General features: G+C 46.5%; 1 protein-coding gene across 1 annotated transcript in view; it reads left to right on the top strand.

Annotated features, from left to right (window-relative positions):
* The first annotated feature begins 10,166 nt into the window (after positions 1–10,166).
* Positions 10,167–11,154, top strand: part of Ern1 (endoplasmic reticulum to nucleus signaling 1) — a 95,494-nt gene continuing 94,506 nt past the window's right edge. Inside the window, exon 1 of the mRNA XM_021211839.2 lies at positions 10,167–10,393. Coding sequence (XP_021067498.1) covers positions 10,334–10,393 — 60 coding nt within the window. The 5' untranslated portion in view covers positions 10,167–10,333. The remainder of the gene's footprint in view (positions 10,394–11,154) is intronic.

Genomic DNA, 11,154 nt, shown 5'->3' with positions numbered 1-11,154 from the left:
CTACTCATGGCTCTTCTAGTTTTGCTTGTTTAGTTTTTTTTTTTTTTTTTTTTTTTTAATCTTTTTGGTTTTTCTAGACAGGTTTCTCTGTGTAACCCTGGCTCTCCTAAAACTTGCTCTGTAGACCAGGCTGGCCTTGAACTCAGAAGGTCCACTGGCTTCTGTACCCAAGTGCTGGGATTAAAGGTGCGCACCACCCACCTGCCTTAGTCTCTTTCTCTTTCTTTCTTTCTCTTAGTTTCTCTCTTTCTCTCTCTCTCTCTCTCTCTCTCTCTCTCTCTCTCTCTCTCTCTCTCTTTCTTTCTTTCTTTCTGAAGATTTATTTATTTTATGTGAGTACACTGTTGCTGTCTTCAGACACACCAGAAGAGGGCATCAGATCCCATTTATAGATGTTTGTGAGCCACCATGTGGTTGCTGGGAATTGAACTCAGGACCTCTGGAGCCATCTGTCCAGCACCCCCACCCCCACCGCCTTAGTTTCTTTCTTCTTTTTTTTTGGTTCTTCGAGAACCTGTTCTTCAGATCCTGTTACAGATGTTTGTGAGTCACCATGTGATTGCTTGGAATTGTACTCAGAACCTCTGGAAGAGCAGTTGGTGCTCTTAACCACTGAGCCATCTCTCCAGCCCTGAAATGTCCCTCTTTATTTCTGGTAATATTCCTTATTTCAGAGCTAGCTTGTCTGACATCAGCACAACCTTCCTGTTTGCTTTGACATATCTAGTTGACTTTTAAAAAAAATGAATTTTACTTTATACGTATGTTTGTTTGTGGTCCACCTGTGTGCAGGGCCCACAGAGGCTAGAAGGTGTTGGTTCCCTGGGTCTAGAGTTATAGACCATTGTTAGCTGCCATGTGTAGAGCCCAGGTCCTCTGGGAGAGCAGCAGTTTCTCTTAACCATTGAGCCACCTCTCCAGCCCCCAGGTTTGCCTGTAAAATAATTTACATACCACATACAACCTACCCATTTAGAATAATTCAATGGCTTGGCGATATTAGCAAAGTTGAGCATCATTGCTATTATCAACTTTAGAATAGTCTCACTAGGGTTGGAGAAATGGCTCAGTGGTTAAGAGCACTGACTTGCTCTTTCAGAGGTCCTGAGTTCAATTCCCAGCCACCACATGGTGGCTCATGGCCATCTGTAACGAGATCTAATGCCCTCTTCTGGTGTGTCTGAAGACAGCTACAGTGTACTCACACAAAAAGGAATAAATTAAAAAAAAAAAAAAAAAAAAGAATAGTCTCACTAACCCAGAAAGAAACCCCACACCCTGGTCATTAATTTCCATTTCCTCATCCTTTTCTCAAGCCCTAAGTAACCACTAGCCTACATTCTGGCTCTGCCCACTTGAGTCCTTTATGTGACTGGAATGGTAAAAATGTGAACCTTTATAACTTTTATTTAACATTTCCAAGATTGCCTGGCAGTGGTGGCGCATGCCTTTAATCCCAGCACTTGGGAGGCAGAGGCAGGCAGATTTATAAATTCAAGGCCAACCTGGCCTACAGAGTGAGTTCCAGGACAGCCAGGGCTACACAGAGAAACCCTGTCTTGAAAGAAACAAACAAACAAACAAAATTTTCTATAAATAAATAAATAAATAAATAAATAAATAAATAAGGGCTGGAGAGATGGCTCAGCAGTTAAGAGCACTGACTGCTCTTCTGAAGGTCCTGAGTTCAATCCCAGCAACCACATGGTGGCTCACAACCATCTATAGTGAGATCTGGTGCCCTCTTCTGGTGCATCTGTACTCAAAAAAAAAAAAAAATTCCAAGATTAAGATCTTGTTCTATTTGCCATCTATTTTGATTGCCAAATAGTATTCCATTAAGTAGATATACCTCTTTTTTATTTGTTTTTATTTGTGTGGGAGGGAGTGGTATAGGGAAGGAGGAAAAGCGTTGTGTACAAGGTTATGCTGCAGCACACAGATAAAGAGAACAATTTCAGATGTCATTCCTTAGCTTCCATCTTCTTTGAGACAAGACCCCTCTTCTTTCTCTCTCTCTCTCTCTCTCTCTCTCTCTCTCTCTCTCTCTGTGTGTGTGTTTGTTTGTTTGTTTTTGAGACAGGGTTTCTGTGTGTAGCTCTGGCTGTCCTCCAACTTGGTCTGTAGACCAGGCTGGCCTCGAACTCACAAAGATCCGCTTGCCTCTGCTCCCAAGTGCTGGGATTAAAGGTGTGCACTGCCACTGCCCAGCAAGACAAGGTCTCCTGTTTGCTGCTTTGTATGATGGTCTGGCCAGCTCACAAGCTTCTGAGGATCCTCTTGCCTCAGTCTCCCACCTTGACATAGGAGGATTGGATTACAGATGTATAACATCATAGCAGGCTTGACATGGGTCTGGGGATCTGAACTCAGGCCCTTAGATGTGTGTAGCAAGAGCTTCATTCACTGAGTCATCTCCTTGGTCCTATGCCAGCCCATAGACAAATCTAACTATGGATGGTGAACATTTGGACCGAAATTATAAATGATATGAAGTCCTGGGTTCCATCCCTAACAGTGCTTAAACCTGCTAAGGTAATGCAAACCTGTAATCCTCGCACTCAGGAAGTAGAGGCCAGAGGATCAGAAAGGCTATCCTTTGCTACATATGGAATCTGAGGCCAGCCCAGGCTGGAGACTCTATCTAAATAGTAACAGTCAGGTAAGTCTTTTTAATTACTTTTAAAAAGACTTATTATGCATCTGCCAGCAAGATTTTGCTGAAAGAACCTTGATATGGCTGTCTCTTGTGAGGCTATGCCAGTGCCTGGCAAATACAGAAGTGGATGCTCACAGTCATCTATAGGATGGAACACAGGGCCCCCAATGGAGAAGCTAGAAAAAGTACCCAAGGAGCTGAAGGGATCTGCAACCCTATAGGTGGAACAACAATATGAACTAATCAGTACCCCCAGAGCTCGCTCGTGTCTCTAGCTGCATATGTAGCAGAAGATGGCCTAGTCAGCCATCATTGGGAAGAGAGGCCCCTTGGTCTTGCAAACTTTATATGCCCCAGTACAGGGGAACACCAAGGTTAAGAAGTGGGAGTGGGTGGGTAGGGGAGCAGGGCGGGGGGAAGGTATAGGGGACTTTTAGGATAGCATTTTAAATGTAAATGAAGAAAATATCTAATAAAAATTTGAAAAAAGACTTATTTGTTCTATGCAGGGTGTGTGTGTGTGTGTGTGTGTGTTGGGGGGAGGTGCTACATGTGTGTGGGTGCCTAGTCTCACAGGAAGGAAAAGAGCCAGGAGTCTGGAGGAAAGCTGGGAAATGACTGTGTCCAAGGAGGACGTGCTGGAGAACTTCTGACCAGCGCAGAATGGAACAATAGCCCAGGGGAAAACAGGATGAAACCAGACCTCCTCGGACATTTCACTAGAGGAAGGACGCTTATGAGCTGTCCAAGAGAAATTTCCAAAGAGTTCTATGGACTTAGGCCACATAGGGGATCAGGACTGGGCAGTGAGGGCGGTCATATCCACCCCGGTGCTGCGTTGAACCTGAGGTCACTAATAAGTTCTAATGCTCTGCCATGACACAGCCTTGGCACAGTGAGTGTGGAACGCAACAGCTCGGGAGCAAGAGAGCAAATAACTACTTAGGGTTAGTCTGAGCTACCCCCAGAGGAGGAAACCGGGGTCAGCTGACAGCCTCAGCCAGCTGGCAACTACCTTTTTATGTTGTTTTGTACAATTCCAAGAGGAGGTGGACAGCCTTTGCCCATGGTTACAGACGAGACTCGTGTGCCGCACATGTTTGTATAAACGTGTAGCTGTTTTTAGAGTAGTTTGCTTCAGTATCAGTGGTCAGAATGATTTGGGTTTTTAACAAAATGCAACTGTGTTGAACACATACAGGCTATTTTTTCTCTCATGGTTCTTTCCAAACAATGCCCCGTAGTGTGCACTAGGTTTCACAGTCATCCAGAGATAACTCAGGAGGCTATGCAGAGACACATGCAAATGTGATGCCATTTTATTAATATATAAGGGATTTGAAAGGGATTTTGGTATCTGTAGATGTAGTGGTTTCTGAAACCAATCCTCTCAAATATAAAGGGAATATGGTTAATATTCCAGGAGCTGCCAGCTTGGGCCACTGTCTCCTAGCTACACTTATAGCATGTGTAACAGGACATTGTCATATTATTATGGGCACAGGACAAGAATACAACCAGGGCCCAGTGAGATGGCTCAGCAGGCAAAGGTGCTTGCTGTTAAGTCTAATGACCTGAGTTCAATCCCCAGAACCCACAAGGTGGAAGGAGGGAACTGACTCTTGCCAGTTTGCCCTCTGACCTGCACAGGAGGCATGCACACACATCCCCATGCATAAATACAAATAATAGTGTTAGGTGTGGCAGAGCATGCCTTTGATTCCAGCACTTGAGAGGTAAAGACTGGTGGATCTCTTCAGTTCAAGGCCAGTCTGGTCTACAAAGTGAGATCCAGGACAGTCATGGCTACACAGAGAAACCCTGTCTCAAGGAAAAACAAAATCAAACCAAAACAAAACAAAACAACCAAAACAAACTCAAAAACCCAAAACCAATAACTGGGTAAGGGTGGAACTTAGTCACAGCTTCCACCATAACTAAATGAAGCTCTGAAATTAAGTAGATCTCTGAGTTCTTGTTTGATTGTTTAAAAAGATTTATTTATTTTATGTATACGAGTACACCATTGCTCTCTTCAGACACACCAGAAGAGAGCATCAGATTCCATTACAGATGGTTGTAAGTCACCATGTGATTGCTGGGAATTGAACTCAGGACCTCCAGATGAGCAGTCCTTGCTCTCAACCACTGAGCCATTTTTCCAGCCTGTTCGGATGTTTTTTGAAGTAGAGTTTCATAGCCCAAACTGGCCTCTAACTTGCAGTGTAGTTGAGAGTAGCCTGGCATCCTGCCCTTCCCATCCCATCTGGGAGCTCTAACTGGGTTTTCCCTCTTTCTCTAGTTATGTTACTTATTTGGCTTTTTGCTTTTCTAGATTTTAGTGTCTCTTCTGGTTTTGCTCTGTGGCCTAGACTGACCTCAAATTTATCTATGTAGTCAAGGTTGGCCTCAGACTCCCAGCAGTCCTCCTGCCTTAGACACTCCAATGATGGAAATAAAAGGATGCACCACTATGCCCACACTTAACACATCCTGCACAAAATGTATCTAATTAATACCTAACCGATAGAACTGTTGCACAAGATGACCCTAAAGGCAGGTGTTTGCACATTTCCAAACAAGAGCAAACAGTAAGTAGTGGCAGCGTCCATGACACATCAGAACCTGTGGGCCCCAGATAGCTCAGTGAGAGAGCGTTTGCCTGGCATGCTTAGGGACCGATCCCCAAAATGGAGAAAGAAGGGGTGGGGAGGGGAAGGAGTGAGCAGGAGGGAGAGCAAGCATTTGCAGTTTAAGAGGGCACATACAGTAGTGACAGTGTGGATGCTGGGTGTCAACTTGTGGCAACAGAAGTGATTAGAACAAAACTCATAACCTTTTCCATTACTCTTCTCTCACAAGACGAGCCGGCACATGGAACTACGCCCAGAAACTGTGGCTTTTGAGTTTTCTTAAACCTTACATTAGAAAGGACTTTCCTCTTTTTTTCCTTATATCATTTTATTTAACTTTTACCTATCCTACAAGTATTGTAAATTCAAGTCTGTCCAGACAACTGCTTGGAGGTCCCTAAAAAAAGAAGAAAGAAAGAAAGAAAGAAAGAAAGAAAGAAAGAAAGAAAGAAAGAAAGAAAGAAAGAAAGAAAGATTTGGTTTACTCTGATGAAAAGATGTGCACTTTCAGAAATTGCCTCCCTTCTGCAAGCTTTTTTCAAAAAGTAGTCTTTTTCAAAAGAGCTGACAAGATGGTTCAGCTCGTGAAGGTAGTTGCAGCATTGCCTCAGGACTTGAGTTGGATCTCTGAAACCCACATAGTAGGTGGACAGAAGCAGCTTCTGAAAGTTGTTCTCTGACCTCCACACACACACACACTAAAGAGATAAATGTAATTTAAAAAAATGTAAGTAGCTGTGCAAGTCAACTTGACAATCATAAATTCAAACATTTAAGTTGTAAATGAGATTAAAAACCTCCAAGTCATTGAGTGATGGTGTCTCTAACCTTTGAGTTTGAAGCCAGCCTGGTCTACAGAGAAAGTTACAGGACAGTCAGGGCTACACAGAGAAACCCTGTCTTGAAAAACAAAAAACAAAAAACAAAAAACAAAAAACAAAAACCAAAAGGTTGGAGAGATGACTCAGAGGTTAAGAGCACTGACTGCTCTTCCAGAGATCCTGAGTTTAATTCCCAGCAACCACATGGTGGCTCACAACCATCTGTAATGGGATCTGATGCCCTCTTCTGGTGTGTCTGAAGGCAACTATAGTGTACTCATATACATAAGATAAATAAATTTTTAGGGTGCTGGCAAGATGGCTCCGTGGGTAAGAGCACTGACTACTCTTCTGAAGGTCCTGAGTTCAAATCCCAGTAACCACATGTGGCTAACAACCACCAATAATGAGAACTGACACCCTCTTCTGGTGTGTCTGAAGACAGCTACAGCGTACTTATGTATAATAATAAATAAATCTTTGGGCTGGAGCAAGCAGAATTGACTGGAGCGAGCAAAGGTCCTGAAAGTTCAATTCCCAAAAACCACATGAAGGCTCACAACCGTTTGCATAGCTCCAGTGCACTCACATACATAAAATAAAATAAATAAATCTTTAAAAAAAAAAACCCAAGGGCTGGAGAGATGGCTCAGAGTTTAAGAGCACTGGCTGCTCTTTCAGAGTACCCGAGTTCAATTTCCAGCACCCACATGGCAGCTCACAACTATCTAACACCCTCACACAGACATACATTCACAAAAAATGCCAATTCTGGCAAAATGCCAATGCACATGAGGTAAAAAATAAGAAAAAAGAATAACGAAACAAAAAAGCCTCCAGGTCTAGGTTGTAACTTCCGCTAGATGGCGGCATTTTCTAAGGACTCACCGCCAGGGCGTTTGAGCTCTGACTCTCTGCAGCTGGCCTGACCTCAGCGGCCTTCAGGCACCTGTGGGGAGCGTAAAACACACAGATTTCTAGACGCTGCTCTACATACTCTGACTCAGTAAGGAAGGAAGCTCGAAAGGTATCGGAAATAAGTTTGTTGTTTTTTTTCTTTTTTAGAAGCTCTTCAAGAAAAATAAAAACAAGATTTGGTTAATTTACTTTCATCCCTGCAGACATACTTAGTTCTGTCAGTCTTCATTGAATCTGATGTGTGCATATAAGAGTGTGTGTCTGTGTGTCTCTATTTTTATGTGGCAGCTTATTTTTACACTGAGACTATAAACTTGACCTTTATTTTTTTCATTATGTTTATTTATTTGTCTGTGCATGTACTTGTGTGGGCATGCCTGTGATAGTGTGCATATGGAGCCCAGAGAACGACTTTGGGAGTCAGTTTTTTTTCTTCCCACCATGTGGATCTGGGAAATTGAACGTGGGTGGTCAGGTTTGACAGCAGGTAGGCACCTTTACCTACTGAGCCCTCCCATCTTGACCTTTTAAAGAGAGAATTATTTAATGAGACTCCAGGAAGATGAATTATTGTCTACTTCAGAGAAGCCCTAAAATACTTTGGCTTTTATATTTATCAGCGATGCCAGTTTTTGCTTTAACATAAATAAGAAGCTGTTTCTTTTTCTGCATGTGACCATGGAGCAAGATTATGGTCACTCAGCCATAAGTAAAATGCCAGCACTCATCAGTCTGAATGGCCAATCAAGGGGAAAGTGCGCAAGCGTGCAGGCTGGCTACTCCTAAGAACTACTCGGTGGTACAGAGGAAATTCTAAGAACACGCAGCAGATTAAAGCCAAGGGTTTCCGTCAGCTCCCTGCAAGATAAACAGTCCTGCCTGGCCCGGGCTCCTCCGATGGCTTCTATTTGTTTCGGAATAATTGGTTTAAAACTGATTTATGAGTCAGATTGAGGTCACCCTTCCTTTTTGTGCTCCATCTGCTACCTTTACAGGGTCACTGTGACATTTGAAATTGTCAAAGAGTTCCAGCTCAGCAATTTCCCCTCTTAGACCCTTTCCCCCCTTTGCATTTTGAGGCAGTGTTTCTGGTGGCCCAGGCTGGCCTTCGCTCACTATGTAGCTGAAGTTGCCTTGAACTACTAACCCTCGTCGTCCTGCCCCTCCCTCATGAAAGCTGGTATAACAGGTCCTCTTCAATCACTCCCAGGGCCACTTCTAGATTTATTATGTTGGAGAAAATATGCAAGAACAATTTTATTTTTTTAAGGTTGATATGCATAATCTGTGTGTCTGTGAGTGTAGATGCCCCCAGAGTCCAGGGGTGTTAGATGTTCCTGGAGCCATCTGATGAGGGTTTGCATATGTTACAATGTGTATGAGAGGTCAGAGGTCAACTTCCGGGAGCTTGCTCTCTCCTCTCACTAATAGGAGGACTGAAGACAGGCTTGCACATCACACGTTGTTATCTGCTGAATGTGAGTCATGTCACTGGCTCCAGGCTCCAGGGTTTTTATTTGGAAATCCAAGCATGTGGTCTTACAGGTCCCGTTGTCCGCTTGCATCATTGGCCAGCTCCATGACTTCCTGGGGCCCCCATGCTCTCCCTGGGGGGTCCCCATGCTCAGGAGTGTGGGAGTTTCTAGTCTTCCACATTCTCTCTGCAAATCCCAAACTTATTTGCCTGAAGACTTCAAATTGTGTCTGCTGCTTTCAAACTTGCCAAAAATCCCCTTCACATGCTGGTGCTGGCTTCTGCGTTGTGGTGGGAGTTGCTCCAGGTTGTGGGGTAGAGGCAGGAATAGGATTGGTCTTCCTAGGGACAGTTCTGTCTGTTACCATTGGACAGAGTTGACCCAAAGCCCTTAGCCCAGCCCACCCCTAATCCCTACCCACCATATACTACTTATTTGTGTTTTTTCTTTTTTCTAGGATAACCTTTTCTTTTCTAAATCCTGAAAATTCCAACAGGCTGTCAAAGGAGCAAGCCAGGGGAAACAGAATTTATTCCTGTTCCCATGGCCCCACATAATCTGGGCTGGCTTCAAACTCACTAGGCAGCCGGGGATTACTTAGAACTTCCGATCCTGTCTCCACCCACAGGGTGCTGGGATTTCAGGTGTGAGGCAACACATCCAGTTTTGGGAGGGTTGGAGATGCAGCCCAGTGCCTCTCTCGCAGACTATGCAAGTGCTGTACCAACAGAGCTACACTCCCAGCAACTCCCTTTTTCTACTAGAATAATAAGCTACATTTTCCTTGAGCACTGAATGTTTTGTCTTTCCTATTATAAACAAGTTCTCCCTCTTCTAACTCAGAGGAGGGCAGCTTGGGGCCCAGTGACCAAACAACTTATTGGGCTCATTAGTTCTGATTAATAACCCGCACCCTTAAATAGACCTTGGAGTCCTCAGCCCACCTCCAAAGAGTTGTGACACATGTCCTCTCAAGCTTCACCAGGCCACATCTACAAAGGTCACGTAAACACGTGTGACACAAGAGGCCCGCCTGATTTCCTTCTAATTTTTGGTGAATGAGTTGGCTGTGGTTCATCCCAAGAGGAACGGATGGCAGCTGGACATGACTTAGGGGAAATTCCTGAGGGCAAGGCTAGGGAAGAAAGGAGCCTTCGGGCTGGATGAGGCACAGCTGGAAGACCCTCCTCAGTGAACTCTAGGGCTGCGGCTCAGGGTCGAATTTCTGCCAGCTGCCGAATCTCTTGTTCTAGAGGTCGTCTAGGCAACCCTAGTAAGTGGTGGCTGGCAGCAGGGAGACAGAGGGTTGTGGGCATTCCCTTCTTCCAGACCAAGCCTGGCTCCTCGGGTCCTTCATCGGGCGAATGGGACTTCCTGTGGGGTAACACGTCATTTTCCCTTGGCTTGAGGACAAGCTTCTTCATTCAGAAGCACAGCGTCCACAGATACTCAAAGCCAAGAGTTGGTCTTCGGCTTCCAGCGCCTAGGATAGGAGGCAGCTAGAAACTCCCACCGCGTTGGCCTCTAACCCCACCCTCCCGCTCCACGCCCACAAAACAACATAGGCTCCTCCCCATCCAGGCAGTGACTCCGCCTCTCACAGCCCCCGCCTCCGGGACCGCCCTAAAGCCCGCCCCGACCGGAAGAAGTCGGGACACAAGGCACTTATAGGGCTGGGAATGGGGGTGTCGCCGCCGCCCAGTCAGCTTCGTGTCCACCGATCCAACACCGGTGCCGCGCTGTCGTTGCGGCGCCCCCGTCCAGCCCTCTGTCCGCGCGGTCCCCAGAACCGGCCGGCGGCGCCCGGAGTCAGGGCCATGTCCCGTCATGCCGTCCCGGTGGCTGTTGCTCCTGCTGGCGCTGCTGCTACCGCCGCCCGGCCCCGGGGTGAGTAACCAGGGGAGTGCGGTGCGGGGACGGGCCGGCTGGCGACCAGAGGAGAGTCGCGCGGTGGCAGGGGCTGGCGTCCGAGCCCGGCCGCAGCGGCGGGAGGCCCGGCGCCTGGGCCGAGGCAGCTGCGGGAGGCTCGGCGGTGGGAGCTGCGGCGGCCGGCCGCACGCTGGCGTCCGCCTCCCGAGGCGCCTCCGGGGCCAGCGCGACCGAGGCAGACCGCGAGCCGCTCCAGGGCCCGGAACGCGCACGACTCGGAGCTGTCTCCCGAAGGCCGGCCCTGGGCGCGCTGCCCACCTGGCCCGCGGTCTCCACAGGTGGGCGCCCGCACTGCCGCGGTGGCCACGGAAGGACACCCGAAGCCGGGGGAAGCGGGTGGTGGACTGGAGTTTGGAATCTTTGCTCGAAAGTTTTTTTTTTTGTTGTTGTTGTTGTTTTTTTGTTTTTTGTTTTTTTAAATGAGACTTTGGGAAGCGACTGAAGCCGGGAATGGGTAAGGCGTTTTTACCTGGCCGCCGCTGGTTTCTGCCTACCTGACTCGAAGGTTTCTTTGTATTCGGAGGCAGGGGGCTTCCTACCGGTATTTTTGCTAGACAGTGAATTAAGCTGTGGGCATTGGACCCTTTTAAAGACCCGCCCGGTGTGTGGGCCAGAGTTGTACTGCAAAACTTAAAGCTGTCTCATGTGCGGGACCGTCAGAAACGTCTTCGCATTATTTTCTTTTTATTTTTGATTTTTCGAGACAGGGTTTCTCTGTA

The sequence above is a fragment of the Mus pahari genome, chromosome 14, assembly GCF_900095145.1.
Source record: "Mus pahari chromosome 14, PAHARI_EIJ_v1.1, whole genome shotgun sequence".
NCBI classification, from domain to species: Eukaryota; Metazoa; Chordata; class Mammalia; order Rodentia; family Muridae; genus Mus; species Mus pahari.
Note: the sequence above shows the minus strand (reverse complement) of the source record. Positions and strands in the feature narration are given on the sequence as shown.